Source organism: Misgurnus anguillicaudatus, chromosome 14, assembly GCF_027580225.2.
Source record: "Misgurnus anguillicaudatus chromosome 14, ASM2758022v2, whole genome shotgun sequence".
Taxonomy (NCBI): domain Eukaryota; kingdom Metazoa; phylum Chordata; class Actinopteri; order Cypriniformes; family Cobitidae; genus Misgurnus; species Misgurnus anguillicaudatus.
The window spans coordinates 18361762-18382028 of NC_073350.2; the positions used below are offsets into that span (position 1 = coordinate 18361762).

Genomic DNA, 20267 nt, shown 5'->3' on the forward strand with positions numbered 1-20267 from the left:
TTTGAGTAAAATAAAGGAAATTTTTCATAAGATCCTCTGGGGTCAATGTGTTAGCATGACAGAAGCTTGATGCTGTCGGGTGAGAACAAGCAACAGCCGGCATTTTTCCGGCTCCCGAGTGCTTTGCGTAAATTATTAGATTTTGATGGCTTACGTTTCTTCCCCGTCACAGAAAACCACCACAGGTTTATCAATGCCATCAAAATTATTATTTTGTTTTTGTTTGTTTGTTGATCACGAAGTAAAAAGTAGATGAGGAAAACTAAGATTCTGTGTGTGTTTAAAGCGCTTAGCGCCGCCATTATTGTTTACAATGCATGGAATGGTGCGATTTGTTGAGCGGATTTATTGCATTCTGCAGAGAAGGAGTGCCGTTTATTGCGTTTTGGGAAAAAAGCAATAAAAGATGACAGAATAACACGCCAGATATCGGATTTTGCGTAAAATGAAGAATTTATTTTTAATACTGACCTGATACAATACTGATTTTGGCTGTAACGTATTTTTTTAAATGGCCCGTTTTGGAACCAAACTCTTCATATATAGTTTGCTAGCTTTCTTTGTAAGGAATAATTGACAACTGGCCACTGAATTATAAAAACATAATGCACACCCAAGGTGGTAATGTGGCACGACGTGAAGCGGAGTGGTAATCCGCTTATACCACGGTTACCACAAACATTGCTCTTTTGCCTACTTTTAAGACATTTTAAAAGTTAGGTGTGCGGTTATCGAAAAATAATGCATACCCGTGGAACATTTCTCAACCAACCAAAATACAGCATTCAACAGACCTGTGGTATCAATGACTTTATATAACCAACATGATGTGATATAAAGAAGCAAGAACAGTGTACCAGTGCATGTAGACAATTGATAACTAAAATAATTTCTTTATTATGACTTAAAGTCTAAAATCGCCAGGTTCAGTTATTCACAAGTGCTTTAGTGTGTTGCACATCCACATAATGTTCTTTAATAATAATGTCTTTAAATCCCTCAGACTTATTCTCATCATGTGTATTCAATTACTAGATGGTCAGAAAATGAAAGACCTAAGATCAGTTTTTAGGGATTTTTTCATTTAATAGTTAGGTTTTGGTTTGTGGTACAGCTGGTCACACAACAGTGTGCATATCTTATACAAGGTTCCAAATTGATTGCTCTTTCAGGTGATCTTATGGTAGACAGTAAGTAAATCAACAAAAGGTGTTTCACATTTCATTTTATTCCCACTTGCTGGATGACACACGTGCCAAAATCAACACAAAAATTGTCAAAATATCTACCCTAGCTGTGACTTGGGCTGTACCCTATTAACAAGTATAGCATTGCACCTAAAGAGCTACAGTATACTGGTACCACAGAGAGCTCATTAATACCTCAAAAATACATATATAAGTATCTCAAAGGTACATATGTATACATATCTTGTACCCAATGGTGCATATTAAGACCTTTTTAAAGGGTACTGCTCCATTAACAGTTTGGGGGACATATTTTGACAATTTTTTCAACATCAAAATCGTTGGCGGTCAGTCAATGTTCTTCAATTATGCCAAAACCTATAGATTAGACCGTGAGCATAATGGGTGTAGCGCATGACAACACTTCTTATAACATAAATTCAATCCATTGAGCTCATTTTGTTTCCATTCAGCAACAGTGGCAGCCGGTGACTTATTTTTTCGAGGGCGCTTGATGCGAAGTTCATGACAACATGTATGTAGCCCGTCATGTGTGTTCCTTATTTCAAAATATGTGTTCTGCGTGTCGAGTGAACCATCACGTGTTTTGTCAAAATAAGTGCCTGCTGCAGACGCGTCTAAAGGGTTTATGATAAAAGAGACGCTCGCGATTGCCAGATACTCACATAATCTCATGCGTAATCAGAGTTTACTGTTAATGGAGTGTCTTGCATGTATTTTGTGAACGTGAGCGTCTCTTTTATCATAAACTGTTTTGACGCGTGTGCAGCAGGCACTTATTTTTACAAAACACGTGATGCACATGGTTCACATGACGTAACAAACACATATTTTGAAAACAAAGCAACACACTTGACACTCCGAACACATATTTTGAATTTGCACCCCTCGGATGAGCTGTCACGAGCTGCCACTGTTCAGCAACAACCTGTGTTATTTATCCATAATGACAGCACACAAATGATCAACATGCATCTAAATTGCGATGCACTCATGGCTATGTGGAGCTTTTTAGAGCTCATAATCCTCAGATCATGAGGTCTCGGGACTGCTTAACATTCATAGAGACTTTCTCACTCACACATAAGAGATAATCCAACGGTGCCAAAAGGCTCATCCTTTCCAGCTGTAGACCGAATCATTCTGTAGACATTAATAACCTTATTAAAACATGCCCATCTGTGCACTTACACATAGAGATACATAACATATACTACTTTTATACTAAATCTGTCTTTGTTTTACTGTTCCAGGTTGTTGCTAATGCTCTTTGGTTTAAATTATACATCGTTTGGGCGTTTCAGGTTTATTATATCAAGTGCAAGTGTGAGCTTCAGGGCAAGAAAGATGCTTATGTTGCGCATTGACCTTGCGATGTCAAAGACAAATGATCTCCTTGCACATTTACGCCGACGCAAGATTAATGAGCAATTTTAGTCATGCACTTGTCAGGTCAGCAACTGGACATCATGATGGAGCTACAGGAATGTTAATGAAGCTAATTTGATTGTCTGACAATCCCTAACAGATACATACCAATGTGTCATTTGCAGCATATACACTTGCATATGACAAGGGAAGAAATTACAGCGTGCGTCTCAGTACTCAATGTCCTGTCAGTATGCTGGTCAGCTATTATTAGTTTGCTCAGCTCTTAATGCATTGCAGAATTGTCCACCACTTAAGAAGTCAAGGACATCCAGACTGAATCAAATCAATATGCACACAGATCTTTTCAAAATATCCAATTTGTAGATGACGATAGTGAATGTGTTTTGCTTGAGATCTTGACATAGGTGTTGTTTAGCATTATAAATAGTTGTCATTGGAAGTAGTGTGTCTTTAGATAAAAAGTCACAATTTCAAAGTTTGAGTACGTTAATACCACTTACATACAAATTTGTTTAATACAGATTCCCATATTTCCAACACAAATATGTAGCAGGTCACATTCTTCCTGATCCCATTTTTTTTTAACTCTAGTTAGTGTGTAATGTTGCTATAATAGCATAAATAATACCTGTAAAATGATAAAGCTCAAAGTTCACTGATAGGCGATATATTTTCTTTAACAGAATTCCCCTTTCAAAGCCTACAGCGAACAGACGATTTGGACTACAGCCCTCTACTTCCTGTTTTAATGACGTCAGTAGAACAGTTTTTGACTAAACTCCGCTCGTCAGTCGCTAGCTAAGCTAACAGCAAGCTAAGCTGCTATCGAATCACAACACATTAAACAAGCTACACATTCAGAACTCAATACGTATTTCTGAAGGAGGGACTTCATAGAACAAGGAAGACATCAGCACATTTTCAGGACAGTGACTATACAGATAAGTAAATTGTGTGAAAAGTACCGTGTTTTTTTACACCTGAAACATGAACACGTGTTATATTGCACACTGTAAACACAATCAAAGCCTCAAAAACACAGATTATAAAATGGGCAGTTCTGGTTCTTCATTCTGATTGGTTGAAACACGTTCTAAGCCGTGAAAAAATACACCGGTAACCTCACGGTTCAGACCACATTACATTAGTATCACTGCGCCACTGTTGCTGTGTACTGATTTATAAAAATAAACACCAGAGTCTTTAATCATATTTTTAATTTGTCTACAATTGCACAATTAATGGCGATATCCAGATAAATGTCAATAAATATTGTTGAGTCATCTCGTCGATAAAGAGAAAACGTTGTCTGAGGAGTTTATAACTCAAATTTATACGTCCGCTATTACCCAATTTAAACACTGACGCATTCACTCAACACTGAAAACAGCGTGTTTTCATCAGGCTCTGAATCTGATCTCTTACAAAAGTTCTTCACAAAAATTGAATTATCTCCGCTTTTAGCTAAAAAATTTGAGAGGTGATAAGAGAACAAATGATGGTAGGATGAAACGGTTTTTTTTTTTTTTTTTTTTTTTTGAAAGCGGATGGTCTGTTCTTTCATTTGATATATTTTATGTTTATTTAAAGAAGATAATTTTTCTGCAAGGCATTAAACTAAAACTGGGTGGCAACTTTAAAAAAAAAAACTGCTGATGGGGAAAGAGTTAAACATGCTTCCAAGCATATTTGATCATCACTTCAACAGTTGCACGATATAAATTTTAATGTATAAATTAGATGAATGGTGATTTATAAAATAAACACCACAGTCTTAAATTATATTTTCATTGTGTCTTTGCTGCGTCTGTGTTGGTTGGGAACTATGCTCTGTTTCAATCACACTTGATTCTGAGGAACTACTTTGTTTGGCGGAAGAGTAATATTTGTACTTATATAATTACAACTTATTTGTACTCCGCTTCGCGTCGTGCCTAACAACGCCCCTTAGCTGTTATAAAATGCACTGGTAACCCACTGCTTCTTGGTGTTTATTGCTTTAAAGAACGGGACATTTTTAGTTGTTATTTGGCCTTAATTTTAACCTATTGTATATTCTCCACTTAATGTGAACAAATTCGAATTGCAGTTTTATTTTAGCATGACAGAAACGGTTTTTATTACAAGAATTTGTCTTACTTTTCATAATTGGCAACTAGCCATACCTTTGTGTACATATTGCTTTTGTAGTTAGTTGCACTATTTCACAGTATAGATTTATATAACAAACTGAATGTTAAAGTAACCAGTATCAGTCAAATACATTTAAAAGGAAACATTTATCACAACTATATTTACTTACGTTGATGGTTAATAAGGGGGATTTAAAGAGCACCTATTTCATTGCTTAAAACAATGTTAGTTTGTGTATTTTGTATAATACAATGTGTTTGCGTGGTTTATGGTTAAAAAAACACATTATTTTCCACATACCGTACATTTTTTGTAGCTCCAAATATCCTGCCTTCCTCAAACGCGTTGATTTTGTACAAAACTCATTGATTTGAAAAGCTCTGTGTCCCTGATTGGCCAGCTAATCTGTAGGTTGTGATTGGCTTGAATACCTCTGTCGTCAGCCGGAAATGCGATGCTCCTTACCATGTTTGAAAGATTTGCTCACAATGCAATGCTAACAATAGTTTACAGGCTGTGAGTCCAAAGCGGGAGGAATTATGATAATGTTGGTCTTGTCTACATGACCAATCCCAGGAAGTAAACTGTTGCCTAGAATCTGTGTGTTTGTTGTAGTCCAAAAAAAGAGATTTACGTTGGAAATGATAACTTGCATCATTGTTTACTTTGGGGTTTGTACTTTTTGCGTTAACATACTAATACACACTCACACACCAAAGGAAATGTAAAACAGGAATCTGACTAAAGTTGTTCTTTAAAGGTGCAGTGTGTAGATTTTAGTGGTATCTAATTGCATAATCCACCGCTCATCCCTCCCTTTCGAAACACACAGTGAAGCTATGGTAGCTGCCACAGGACAAACATCTCATCGTCTGAGACACTGACGAAATGTGTTTGTCCATTTAGGGCTACTGTAGATACATGGCGGCAAAAAATATGTATGTAGATAAAATGGCTCATTCTAAGGTAATAAAAACTTAACGGTTCATTTTGTAAGGTCTTTATATACCACTGAAAACATAGTTATTTATATTATATTGCATTTCTGTCAATAGATCATCCTAAAATTTACACACTGCACCTTTAAGAACCCAAAAACCCTAGCTGATAATAAAGGATAATGTATGCAGTCATGTTATAACTGTATACACACATCTGCACTTTTAGACTCTTATATAAGATTGTGCACACTGCAGTGTGTGGTTTACTGCAACTCTGCAATGAATAAACAGCTCCATCCTTTGGCAGATTGAAAATACTGCATATTGTATCACTACTGGTACTGTACCATAATGTACCATCAAAAATCCAGTCTGTTAACACTGTTTAAAATAATGAACCTTGGGCAATAACTAAAATAGGTTATTCCCATTAGAAAATGTGTTTGTGAAGTTTTCATATAATATAATGTGCTGGGCATGCCAATAAGCAATGATATAATCTGTTAAATAAATCCCAAAGTTAATCCTGTGAAGCAGCAGACATCTGAGGTGGTGATAAATCTTACTTACTGGCATGAAGATGTCAATCATTATCGCTCTATGATGTGAACACACTGTCTATTAAAATACTAATGAGGCTGGGAAGTCCCATAATGCCTGTCAGACATTGATAAGAAATTTCTTATGCTGAACCTGAGAGGAGTTTAAGAGACTCAAAGTCAGTGCACAATAAAATAGGCGGGCTGATTTGGTGGGCTTAACCCCATTTAACTATCAGCACACAGATTCAAAGGAATGGGTAGAAATACAGCTATTATAATCCTTATGTGCTTAGCTTGATAGGATTTAAATGTAAATTGCTATATGAGTTTCATTATTCTATTGTACACAAAAGAAGATATTTTGATAATTGCAATCCGGTCAGCCACATCTTTTGCAAAAATACTCGACATAGATATTGACCGCATTTCTTTCGCTTCTCCCTTTTCAGTAAAAAACACCTTTTCTTTTTCTCTCAAACAGGTATTGTTTAGAAATAGTAAAAATTTGTATCTTGTTATAAGCACCTTTTGTATTAATGCCACCATGTGACACATTACTTTATTGTTTCCTAATCTTTGTAAGTCGCTTTGGGCAAAAGCGTCTGCTAAATGCCTAAATGTAAGGTAAATGTTACATGCAAACAGTTGATGTAAACATTAACTTCCATAGTAGGAAGTCAATGTCCAAGACAGTTTTCACAGCTGTGCTAATCTCAGTGCTCTCTGTTGTCTTACATATTCAAATATTTTAACTCAAATTGATATATTTCCTATTATTTATTTTATTGGGTAAGCAGATGTGTAACATGCAGAATAACACACATAGGTTATTGTATACATTTTCCCATGTATATTTCCTGTAATTAATATTTATTCAGGTGATCACATCAATTCAAAGATACACCAAGATATCCTGAGCTTCACAGCTTTATCTCTAAGACCGTCTTATTTTTGGAAGATCCGCAGACTCGTATGTTCTTAAACTCTTGGGAAATCTCTAGAAGCGTTTTGCCTTTTGTTTCAGGAAGGATGAAGAAGATGAAGAGAGCAGCTATCAGACAAATGCAGGAGAAGAAAATAAAGCTGAGGGATTTCAGGGCGCCCTGCAGAACACAGAGAGATTTTTTTATATTCTGTACAACAGATTAATAGGAGCAGCTGAAAGCTGAGAACCTGACATTACACATTGTTCAGTAAAAGACCATATAATAAGACTCGTATAAAAGGATCTTTCTGTGTTTGAGTGAATGCATTGCTCTTTCAAACAGAAAGAAACTCTGACATCACAATAAAGTCATAATCACCGGCTCTATACAGTAGATGATGGTGAAAGCTTCTTATTACATTAAACATTAATGAAGCATAATAATATACGGTAATGACATTTACTGATGCTTCAGTTATAAGCACTGCGAGGAGCTAAAGCACACACATGCCTTACCAGATATTACATTAGTAAGACTTTACAATAAGGGTGTATTTGTTACCATTAGTAAATGCATTAGCTAACATAAACTAACAATGAGCAACAAGTTTTTAGCATTTATTAATCTGGGTTAATGTTAGTTGTTCATATTAGTTCATGCATTACATGGATAGTTCACCCAAAAATGAAAATTCTGTCATTATTTTCTCATCCTCATATTGTTCTAAACCTGTATGAATTTCTTTTATTTTTTGATGAACACAAAAGAAGATATTTTGATAGATGATGGTAAGCACACAGCTGATTGTAAGCTTTGACTTCCATAGTACGAAAACACATATTTTGGAAATATTGTGATAAATGATGAAGAAGATATTTTGGTAAATAATATTGTGATAAATGATGATGAAGATATTTTAATAAATGATGGTACACTGAAAAAATGATTCATTGAATTTAATTATTTTTTAAGGTAAGTGGTTCCAATCAATTTATTTAAGCTACATTTAAACTAAAGTTTTATAATTTATTTTACTTTACTAATTGTTTTTTGTTTAAATGTAGCTTAAATAAATTGATTGCAACCACTTACCTTAAAAAAATTGATTAAATTCAATGAATATTTTTTTTCAGTGATAAGCACAGTTGAACGGTACACACATTGAATTCCATAATATTTGTTTTTCCTACTATGGAAGTCAATGGTTCAAATCAGCTGTGTGTTTACCATCATTTATCAAAATATCATCTCATCATCAGAACAAAGAAATTCATACTGTACTGGTCTAATACATGAGGTGAGTAAATGATAACAGAATTTTCATTTTTGGGTGAACTATCCCTTTAACTGATGTTAACAGTTACAATTTTTTTATTTTAAAAATGTGTTATGTGCTGAATTTAACATGAACTAAGACCAAATAAATGCTGTAGAAGTTCATTTTACAGTAATTGTTAGCTAATGCATTGGTAACTAACTAATGGTAACAAATTCAACCTTATTGTAGTGTTACTATGTATTTAAAGTGATAGTTCACCCAAAAATGAAAATTCAGTCATCATTTTTCAACCTCAAAAGAAGATATTTCTGATAAATGTGATAAATTATATGTTGGTATGTTGCTTGATTGTAACCATTGACTTCCATAGTAGGAAAAACAAATATGATGGAATTTAATGGGTACAGTCAGCTGTGTGCTTACCATCATTTATCCAGAGGCGGACACTACTTAAGTATTTTTACTTTCGACATAAAAGTACATTTTTAAGTATTTGTATTTTATCAGTGTTTTTCTTTGGAAAACATACATTCCAAAGCATATTATCAGAATTTTTACTTCATTTCATAATTTCAAATCTTTGGTTTATATTTAAATACATTAAACATCTAGTATTTTTTTTTTACTTTTATTTAAGTAAAAAGTACTTTTGTATGTAATTAGGTAATAAATAAATTTTAATATGCAATATTAAAGAGAAACACAGTATGATTCTATCCTTTAGAATGTAGTGAACATTTTTTAGTAAAGTAAATTTTTTTCAAACACTCTGATAAAACACAGATGCTTGGAAAATTTACTTAAAATACTCAAGTAGTGTCCGCCTCTGCATTTATCAAAATATATTTTGTGTTCATCCAAAAAATAAATAATCATACAGGTTTAGGTCAACATGAGGATGAGAAAATGACAGAATTTTATTTTTGGGTGATCTATATAACTGAATATAAATTTTTATGGTCCACAGACTGTATGTGCTGATGTAGTTTCTTAAACAAGTGTAGAATACATAATGTAGGCAGGTTAGACCTATGTGAACCTGGAAAGATTTCAATTTTGGTTGGTTTACAGACATTTTTTACAAACCAAAGAAAATTGAGAAATATGATTATGACTCTAATATAACAAATTGAATCGACTTACATATTTTTGTCCTCTTCCATTCAGCTATATAATATGATATAACATAATAAAGAAACCAGACAAACCAAATATTTCTGGTTTGGTGTCGACTTAAGGCTTAATGGTGGCCTGTGGGTACATGGTTTAAATCTATTGGATTCCTGGTCAATTATATTTTGTGGCCTTGGCATTGTTAAGAACTTACAATTAGGAAGGGAAATATGAATCCAAGCATGGCGAGTCCCAGCCAGCGCAAGATCCCGGTAAACATACATGCAGCCGGACGATATGACTGGATAAAGATCTCATTGGTGATGGATTGGATTACTCCAGCTGTGAATCAGATTAGTTAAAGATTTATTCATTGACTAATCGCTGTAAAATCACTAAGGCAAATTAAATACATTTTTAATGGTTTACCTGGCCCACCCGAAAAGAAAACGTTAAAGAGGAAAATTAGGAAAACAGTGATGTATGGAAATACAGAGCTATAGTCCTGCAAATAAGAAAGAGATGTGGTGTTAGTGTTCCTGTAGCTTAGCTGGTAGAGCATTGGGTTAACAAAAGATTATGGGTTTACAATAAATACTGATTAAATGTATACTTTGTCAAGTTTCTTTGGATGAAAGTGTTTGCAAATGCATAAATGTAAATGTTAATGAGATAAAGTCTTACCTTCAGGTAAAGGCTAACAGTGACTAATGCCATAATGACCGACATACCAGCAAAACCACCCCACAACAAAACCCTCCTCCCCATACTTTCAATGAGCAGACCCTACAAACAGAGATAAGATAATAGTGATTATATACATTACACATGTAATATATACAGTATATTATCATGTTTGGCCAGCCCTAAGTGAATATACAAAAGGTAATCTCAACCTGTTTTCACATTGCAACTTACACAAATTAAGGATGTGAGAACTGCTGAAGCACCTATGCCCAATGTGACATGCCGGATCTTATCTTCTGGAATGCCAGCTTCCAAAAAGATGTTGAAAGAGAAAACACTGATCTGTGAGAAACCAGAAGACAGAATGATCACAACAATGTGCATCACATACATCTGTGTTTGATTCAGAACCAGAACACTATTGATTAAATGTAGGCTTAAAGATTTACAGCAGGGATGCCGCTAAACTGGATGCCAACACATATGACCAGAAGAGAAAGAATCTGCCAGCGCAGGTGCTTGACCCGCAGCATATCCAGCAGAGTCTTATTGTTTTCCCCTCGAATGACTGCCTGTTCTGCTAACATCTCATCTATCTCCATCTTATAATCACCCGGTCCCCATAGAAACTGCAGTGCTGCCAATAAAAACACACATCAATAAGAAAATGTGTGCCAAGGTCTGACAAATGTTTTTCAAATATACTTTTTTTTTACATGTTTACTTTATTAAAGAAAGACTATACTTAAGCTCTGCCTGGGAAACCACTCCATAAAATCAGCTCCTTAATAAGACTTTTTAGGGGTGCACAGATATATCGGCAGATGATTCTTGCTATGCTTCTCAATGAAATACGGTGAATGCCGCTACATCCGAAAAGCCAGAGGGCGCTCTCGTGCAGAAACTCAATATGCGCTGCAGACGAAGAACCATACACACGGAGCTCCAGGAAATATTTGTGATATACTGCTGTTCTTCAAACCTTTTCGGGTATTTTCATGATAATAAAGAATATGTATAATGATTATGTTTGACGAGTGTTGCTTTTTCAAATGCATGTTATGCACGACTCAGACTAACAGTGATTTCAGATCGATAAGGACTTGCTGATCAAAAGCCGTAGTACATGAAATAGCTGTGAATAATATCAGCTGTGCGATTCAGAATATCAGGTGCACCCCTAAGACTTTTGAAATGGATCTATCTTGCAGCCTCAACATCAACAGTATAAGATCTAAATTACATTTTGATGAAACTAAATCACCTTTTTTGCACTCTTCCATGTTGCCTTTCTCTATCAGAATATATCGTGGTGCGTCAGGTAAAAACGGCAGGATTAGCAACTGAGTCACAGAGAAACATGTTGGGACACAAAGCAGAATGTTCCACCATTCCTCACGGCCAAGAATTTCCCTGAGTAAAATATGCAACTTAATGAGAGCCATTCGAACTGTATTATGATTATTTATATTATTTATATGTGCAACACAAGTTCAGAGAAATTGCCAGGAGCAAACATTTTTGGAAATCATAGTTAAACATTACCTTAAACCAGTAAACTGTCCTGATAGTTTACCCATGGCTAAAGAAGTAGCAGTTGTGAGTGTCACCATGCCTCGAATTTTTTTGGGTGAACTCTCACCAAGATAAAGCATATGAACATTTCCACCTAAGCCTTCATCAGAAACAACAGCAAATGTTTTAAACAATGAAACAAGCAGATTCTGTTCTGTTTTTTTTAAATGAATATTAACAATACAATACAATATACGTAATACATAGGATGTCTGTATATACCTGATGTAAATCCGACTAGGAAGCGTGATAACATGAGAAGTTCAAATGAATGTGTGGGTTTGCTAATGTACATAAGTACCGTGGCCACAACTGTTAACACACTGTTGAAGAGAGTGGCTGTCTTTCTAAAAACATAAATGCAAGCCCATATTTGTTGTTACATAGGCTCATTCTAGTCAGGTTATAAGATAACAATCAAAAATACTTAATATTGCTATTGGTTGACAAGTCAAAATTACAGAATGGAGGAAACATTAACCTTCCTAGGTGACTGGTTACACATCTGACAGTCATGGAGCCCACAAGACCTCCTACAGCAAAGAGAGAAACCACAGCAGACCAGATAAGGGTGACTGTCTCCTCTCCTGGATTTCCCCCATAGCGATATATCCAGGTACTGTTGATAAAGGTCTGAATGTACTGTGGACAAGAAGACATGCAGATTTTAGGCTGGAATGTAATGACTGGAAACAGAGATGATACAAAATGGCCTACAGAGTAAATTGCGGCATTTGAATATAAAGCAGGTAAAGAACTGAAAGGAAAGTGAGTGCACACTGGAGACGGAGAGCTGATCACTGTGAGATGATATCCAATCTGAAATGATCCACCCAAGCCCAGCACAATGATGAGGACAAGAGCTTTCCCACCAACCTGAAATGATACCCAATGTGTTCACTATATAACATCAACATATAACACAATGCAATGACTTATTTAGATGGAAATAAGAACTAAGAAACATAGAGAATAAATGAGATTTTGAAAGGTCTGATGTACAAAAGTATAAATAAAGATGTTCCTACCAATTCTTTTAACATTCTCTTCATATTTATCTGCTTGGTGTATGTCCATGTAGCACCCGTGCTGCTCTGCGAATGCAATGTGATGTCTGTTAAGCATTTAAAGGATTTTGATTAATTTTTGACATTGCAGTGAATATGCAGACTTTGTCTCTAAGTGAGTAAGCATTTTATTTTAGATGGCAAATATTTTTCTAATTTTTTTGTTCTTAAACATGAGTCATCATGACTTATGTTGTCCAGTTGTATTTATGACAACTGAATGTGGTGCTTGATGGGGTGGTTTTGTATACCCCAGGGTTTCCAAACTGAGGTTTGTCAAACTTTAGGGATGTTCCTGTAGTAGAGCTTTGCATTAGCAGTGTAAAAAAGGTCATGGGTTAATTTCATAATAAAAGGCCCATTATTGCGTTTGTATTACCTTGACATTTGAAAACAACAGTTTTTCAGTTATTCTAAAATCCCAACAACAATTTGTTTATTTATAGAAAATGTTTCGAACATACAATAATGCTAAAGTATCTTATTTTAATTATTTAAAAATGTAAACACAATTTAATCATTTGAGGTGTTTATTTAGGCGTCAAATGTTCCTGTAGTAGAGCATTGCATTAGCAGTGTAAAAAAGGTCATGGGTTCGATTCCTAGGCTCACTGGATGATGTGATATCATGTTTACTGTTTATGGTTAATTTCATAATAAAAGGCCCATGATTGCGTTTGTATTACATTGACATTTGAGAACAACGGTTTTTTAGTTATCCAAAATCCCAAAAATTTGTTTATAGAATTTTTTTTAACAAAAAATAATGCCAAAGTATCTTATTATGATTTTTTAATAATTTAAACACAATTTACAACAGTTATCTTAAACTTCTAATTTGTACAAACATTTGTCCCACCTGCCAAGTAATGCCATTATTTTACTAATTAAAGTTAAAATGTATAATAAATAAACAAACAAAAATTAGGTTTCCTAAAATGAATATAAACAAATTATTTTACGTGAACATATGAAAGATGTTATAAATTCTTCATGTTTTTAAAGCCGCTGCGTAGACCATAGACGATATCTATGGCGTAGACCGTTAATCGTACGACATCAAAATATCGCGAGAGCGAGTCGAAATATCAGTTCTCGCGGTACGTGACGTCACATCCGATCGGTCTGCGCAGCGCCCGAATGTGTTGCGATATAAAATATAACCAGATGGGGGCACTACACGTATTTTTCATGCTTCATAAACGCTCTTTCTCTTGTATCGTTGTCTGGAGGTGGAGGAAGTGAATGTACACATTTTTTGTTGTTTAGATTTCCCTAGTCATCGTTGCCTTCAGTTTACCATTATCCTTTCCAGCCATAACGCATACACTTGTCCATCACTAGATCTCTTTTAACTGCGCAGATATGCCTTTGGAGAACCTGGAGGAAGAGGGTTTACCTAAAAACCCAAACCTTAGGATAGCTCAGCTAAAATTTTTACTGACTCTGGATGATCACAGGCAGGATGCTAAAGTCAAGAGCGAGCTGATGGATGCCATCAAACTCAACAGTGAGTGCTTCACGTTACACATAATGCTTATTTATCATTTAATTTATAATTAATATTATATTTAATTTAAAGTGCAGGCCGTGTAGTTTCGCTGTTATTATTAGCCGGTTTAGTTAGCTGATGGGCTAAGCCAAGTAGCATGTTAGCTTATTAGCTGCTAAGCTGCAGATAGATGTTATTTGTGTTCAAATTTAGTAGCGTTTTACTTAGATCACTATAGTTATTACTATAAAATACTATAGTACACATTAACGAAGTGTTGTGATTACTATAATATAATAATTTAATTTTACTATAGTAAATGCTACATTATACTACATTATCTTTCATCCGGGATCATGTGGTACTACTTTCCTCGTATTTACTGCTTTTACTAGTACTATACAAGGTGAGAGTTGTGTTGCCCATGTTGTATTTGTCTTGCTTGTTGTTGTAGCAGTACACATATGGATCAGATCACCTATCAGAAATCTCTCCTATGTCATTTTTCACCCCATCACTGTGTTTTATGATCAATCTGTCTCACATACTAGTTTAAATACCTAAAATGTGCAATGCCCCCGAGCAAGATTTTGAATCGCAGACTGATGGTTTTCTGTTTTGTAGATATGGCCCCATATTATGAAGCCCTGTGTAAAGAGCTGAAATGGCAGGCTGACACGGATCTGCTAAGTAAGATGAAGAAAGCAAATGAGGAGGAACTGAAACGGCTGGATGATGTTTTGGAAGATGCTGAGAAGAACCTGGGAGAAAGCGAGATCAGAGATGCTATGATGGCCAAAGCTGAATACCTCATACGCATCGGTGATAAGGTAAGAATTAGACAAAACATTAGATGGATGAATCAGGATTTTTACATTTGTATTTAGGCATACAAAAGACACTTTCACCCACGTTTTCCACTGTTCGTATTTCTCTATCCATTAGGAAGGAGCTCTGACCGCCTTCAGAAAGACTTATGATAAGACTGTTGCCCTCGGCCATCGCTTGGATATTGTTTTCTATCTGCTAAGGATCGGTCTGTTTTATATGGACAATGACCTTATCACACGCAACACTGAGAAAGCCAAAAGGTATTATCCAGTGTGGCACACACATAATTGTTGGATCTGACGTATTAACTGGGTGTATTGATCATTTCTCGTTTTGATTTTAGTCTGATCGAAGAAGGTGGTGACTGGGACAGGAGGAATCGTCTGAAGGTGTATCAGGGCCTATACTGTGTGGCCATTCGTGATTTCAAGCAGGCAGCAGAGCTCTTTCTGGACACCGTCTCCACATTCACTTCTTATGAGCTTATGGACTACAAGACTTTTGTCACATACACTGTGTATGTGTGTATGATAGCACTGAAGAGGCCAGACCTGAGAGAGAAGGTACGTTGTGAAATAGATATTGCGGTTTAGTAACCATACGTTATACATATTTGCTGTTTTCAAATTCCTTGTTTAATTTGTAAAATTTGCAATCTGATCTGTTAGGTGATTAAAGGTGCTGAGATCCTGGAGGTGCTGCACAGTTTACCTTCCGTCCGTCAGTATCTCTTCTCTCTGTATGAGTGCCGTTATTCTGTATTCTTTCAATCGCTGGGTAAGTAAAGTAATAGGGAAGCAGACTAATGTCTTATTATAACTTATGATTAACATTAACAAATTTATTCGCGTTATATTGCTTAAAGGGACATTCCACTTTTTTTTTTAAAATGTGCTCATTCTCCAGCTCTTCTGATTTTTACTGTTTTGGAATCCATTCCGCTGATCTCCGGGTCTGGCGCTAACACTTTTAGCATAGATTAGCATAATCCATTGAATCTGATTAGACCATTAGCATTGCGCTAAAAAAAACCCAAAGAGTTTCTTTATTTTTCCTATTTAAAACTTGACTCTCCTGTAGTTACATCATGTACTTAGACTGACGGAAAATTAAGTTGCAATTGTCTAGCATATGGATGGATTCCAAAATGGTGAAAATCAAATGTTAACTCTAGGGGAGCTGGAAAATGACCATATTTTCAAAAAAAGTGTCCCTTTAACTTATTTCTCCAATATCTTATTCCAAAGGGATTTAAACTTCAAAGTCTGTCCTTCTGTCACTGTTAAAAATCGTATTCTTGGCTTCTCTCTTATAGCTCGAGTGGAACAGGAGATGAAGCAAGACTGGTTGTTTGCCCCTCACTACCGTTACTATGTTCGTGAGATGCGAATCCTGGCCTACAGCCAGCTGCTGGAATCCTACCGATCCCTCACACTGGGATATATGGCAGAGGCGTTTGGAGTCAGCACAGAATTCATCGACCAGTACGTTCCCAGATTTATTAAACATGCAAGAGATCAGCCGGTTACAAGTGGGTCTGTTCTGAGTTTCCTTGGCGATTTAGCAATACTGACTCACACAACCCGGATCACTTTAGTGAGTGACTCACAATAACCCGGATCCCTAAAAGGAATAGAATTTGCCAGGCCTAGCAATTAGTGATATGACAATATATTGCAGAGGCCAATATATCGGCCGATATTTTGGAATTTTTCATTATCGGCCGATAATTTTTTTTTCAGCCGGACAGTAAATATCTCTGTTACTTATAAAGGCATGTCCCCTGTTGTCATGGGAATGTTATGAAGTGACGTAATTACGCGACGTGAACATCGATGAAAAGCAGTTTTGGCAAGTTCACGCAATTTTATTGCATAAATATCCCGCATATTCCATCGCATTTTTTAAGAAAACATATAACAATAACAAAAAAACTATGCGTTTTTCTGGAAGGACTTTTTTAACATGACGTTATGTTGTGTCACACACAACACCACACTAGTTTAACACACTTATTCAAACAGTACCGTAAGATGTCAGATCCACATTATGTCTTGTAAATATGTTTCAAATACTTTAAAAGGGCATTTTTATAAATGTTATCCATAACAAATGTATTTTTACTTTTCTGTTTGTCTCTAATTTACTGTAATAACATTTGTGTTATATCGGCATCATATCGGCCATACAGCTTTCTTAAAGGGGCCATTTCACAATAATTTTTTAAAGATGTCAAATAAATCTTTGGTGTCCCCAGAGTACGTATGTGAGTTTAGCACAAACTACCATATAGATCATTTATTATTATAGCATGTTAAAATTGCCACTTTGTAGGTGGGAGCAAAAATGTGGCGTTTTTGGGTGTCGTCTTCAAAATGCAAATGGGCTGATGAAATGCAAACACTGATCACAATGATGATGGTTTGTTGAAACTAAAACTCAATTATGCTATCGATATTTTTTCTCGCTTTCTCTCTGTGCTAAATGGCAGTGCCGTGGTTGGATAGTGCAGATTAAGGGGCGGTATTATTATAATAAGATCCACTTATGACATCATAAGGGGAGACGAATTTCAACAACCTAATTTTTCAAGTGCTTGCAGAGAATGGTTTACCAAAACTAAGTTACTGGGTTGATCTTATTCACATTGTCTAGGTTGATAATAGCACTGGGGCCCCAATCATAGCACTTAAACATGGAAAAAGTCAAATTTTCAAGATATGTCCACTTTAATATCAGCTTTGGCCATAAAAAAGCCTTATCAGTCGACCACTATATGTAATCATTTGATTTTTGTGCCGTAAATTTATCTTGATCTGATTCAGAGTTTTATCACTGAAAAATTATTACTGTCTGAATTGGCTTATGTGTATACCGTAGTATTTATATGCTCATGTTTGGTGTTTTTTCCTCTGAAGGGAACTGTCACGATTCATCGCTGCAGGCCGTTTACATTGCAAGATCGACAAAGTCAATGAGATCGTGGAGACCAACAGGTGACTGTTTATATGTTCATGTCTTCTAAGCTATTTAATCGTGCACTACATTCGTGGTAATCTGACCTCCTCTATCGTCTTGCTTTCAGACCTGATAGTAAGAACTGGCAGTACCAGGAAACCATAAAGAAGGGAGATCTCCTGCTTAACAGAGTGCAGAAGCTGTCTCGAGTGATCAACATGTGATGAACTATGCATGTGCTGGCATTTGTTCAATCCCAGTATCTTTTCTTGAGAGCAACTTGACTTTTTGTTTTATGTACAGTATATAATAAAACTGAATTGAAGAAAACCATGTTTTTTGCTTCATCAATGGAGAGATTGAAAAGAACAGTCTGACACGTAGTTTTTCTTATAAATAACTGTATAAATTATTTCTCGTATTTACAGAAACTTGTTACAAAACAAATATACTATACAATCTTTTTCTTTAAATATTAAGTAAATCTACCCTACTGTTTGTTCATGAATTACATAGCAGCCAACACACAAAAGTCCAGCTGATCAAATGATTTTGAATATGTTTACAAAAGACCAAAAAAAAAAAAAAAAAAAAATCAAAATATACACACTTGTACATGTTTAAATGTAGCGGCTTCTTCCCCAAAAAGCAAACTGTTTATATATCTTCGATTCACATTCCAAATCTGTGGTGTTTGTATCAAACATCATCAACATGAAGCTTTCATCGTATGAAAACAGTGGAGTTACAATTTCAAGGTAAACAGTACATTTATCTGCCTAAAACCATCTGTTTTTCACAAAAATATCTATCCCTCTGACTTTGAAAATCTCTAATATCAAAAGTAGTCAAAGTCATACAAGAATACAAGGGGGAGACAGGAAGCTTTCATCGTATTGTCAAGAGTTCCTCCTCTGCCATGCATTTCATAGACCGGCCTGTAGCACAATAATTACGTAGCAGAATTACGGCTCTACTCAAGGGTTAAAGAGCAAGATATGAGATTCCTAGGCAGGTTTAAAAGCAACCCTTTATATAACATTCAAGTACTGTGAAATAAAAGCGTCACCTTAAAAAAAAAAACAGAAACAGTCGATGAGAAACTAATTCAGGCACTTTTTGTTGTGTTGAAATAAGCAAATTAGTAATGAAATAATTAAAAGCATCCAATTGCAATGTTTGGCAACAGTGGTGCACCGCACGATCCTTCGAACAAAATCCAGTGTCCCTCTCCCATTTAGAAAAGTCCTACAAAATACATCATACAACCAGACATCTTTAGCACACATGAACAGGCCACTATGATCACATTGACCACTGGGGGTTTGAGATGGGGAGGCGGCACATAAAAGCTCGAACACCTGAAAATGTACATGGCGGATGATTTTCCACTTCTGGCCTAGATAACTCGTCGTGTGATTAACAAGAAGCTGGGGTTTGATAGTGATAGTGGCGTATTGCATTATCAGCTTGGCAGTGAACCACTTCTATCATTGACTAAATAAATAAGGATTTCAATTGTACCAAAATTGTTTAAGAAAATGCCTGTGCAAAAATACATCTCATTATGTACAATTCTTTAACAAAATATGTATTCTGAAATAGGGATACTTCAATATTTGAATTCAGTTCAATTTTTTTGTGTACGAAAAAGCTGAAGAAATACAAAAAAAGGAGAAAAACTCATCATGCTTTACCTCTCAGCAGTAAGCGCTGACTGACATCAGTGAAGTTCAGGATTTACAGGAGTTTTATAGAGAAGCCCCAACTTGACAACTCCAATACTCTTACAGGATCTATTGCCTTTTAAAGCTGACAGGCCCATAGTGAAAATATCATTATTTGCAAAATGTCCAGCTACTGACCTCTAAGGTCTTGGAAAAACAAAACGTGTAGGAGCAATGCATGATGGGAACGTTCAGTCCCAGTATATGTTAGTGGTTAATGTGGTGATGGCCAGACTACAGCACATACTAAATGATTATCTGTATGTGTCTCACAGTATTGAGTGCCATTGCTGAGATGATAGAAGTGTCCGTGCCTCTGTAATGTCGGTCTATGGCTCAACATGAACCGTAGCCACAAGCCTTTCCGAGCATAAACTGAACACACCATGCATTAAG

At 35.7% G+C, this 20267-nt stretch overlaps 2 protein-coding genes across 2 annotated transcripts; one reads left to right on the forward strand and one right to left on the reverse strand.

The window, feature by feature from the left end:
- Window positions 1-7028: 7028 nt before the first annotated feature.
- Window positions 7029-13113, reverse strand: slc2a9l1 (solute carrier family 2 member 9, like 1). The gene is made up of 12 exons (XM_055184353.2): window positions 12825-13113; window positions 12577-12672; window positions 12278-12438; window positions 12019-12143; window positions 11767-11896; window positions 11486-11634; window positions 10671-10858; window positions 10453-10563; window positions 10219-10320; window positions 9964-10039; window positions 9749-9876; window positions 7029-7319 (listed from the first exon to the last, which is right to left on the reverse strand). The coding sequence occupies exons 1-12, from the start codon at window positions 12846-12848 to the stop codon at window positions 7137-7139; spliced, it is 1473 nt and encodes a 490-aa protein (XP_055040328.2). The 5' UTR covers window positions 12849-13113; the 3' UTR covers window positions 7029-7136.
- Window positions 13114-14053: 940 nt separating this feature from the next.
- psmd6 (proteasome 26S subunit, non-ATPase 6) lies at window positions 14054-18474 on the forward strand. Its single transcript, XM_055184352.2, has 8 exons — window positions 14054-14373; window positions 14980-15185; window positions 15301-15446; window positions 15530-15749; window positions 15855-15963; window positions 16502-16670; window positions 18105-18182; window positions 18272-18474. The coding sequence occupies exons 1-8, from the start codon at window positions 14229-14231 to the stop codon at window positions 18366-18368; spliced, it is 1170 nt and encodes a 389-aa protein (XP_055040327.1). The 5' UTR covers window positions 14054-14228; the 3' UTR covers window positions 18369-18474.
- Window positions 18475-20267: the final 1793 nt, after the last annotated feature.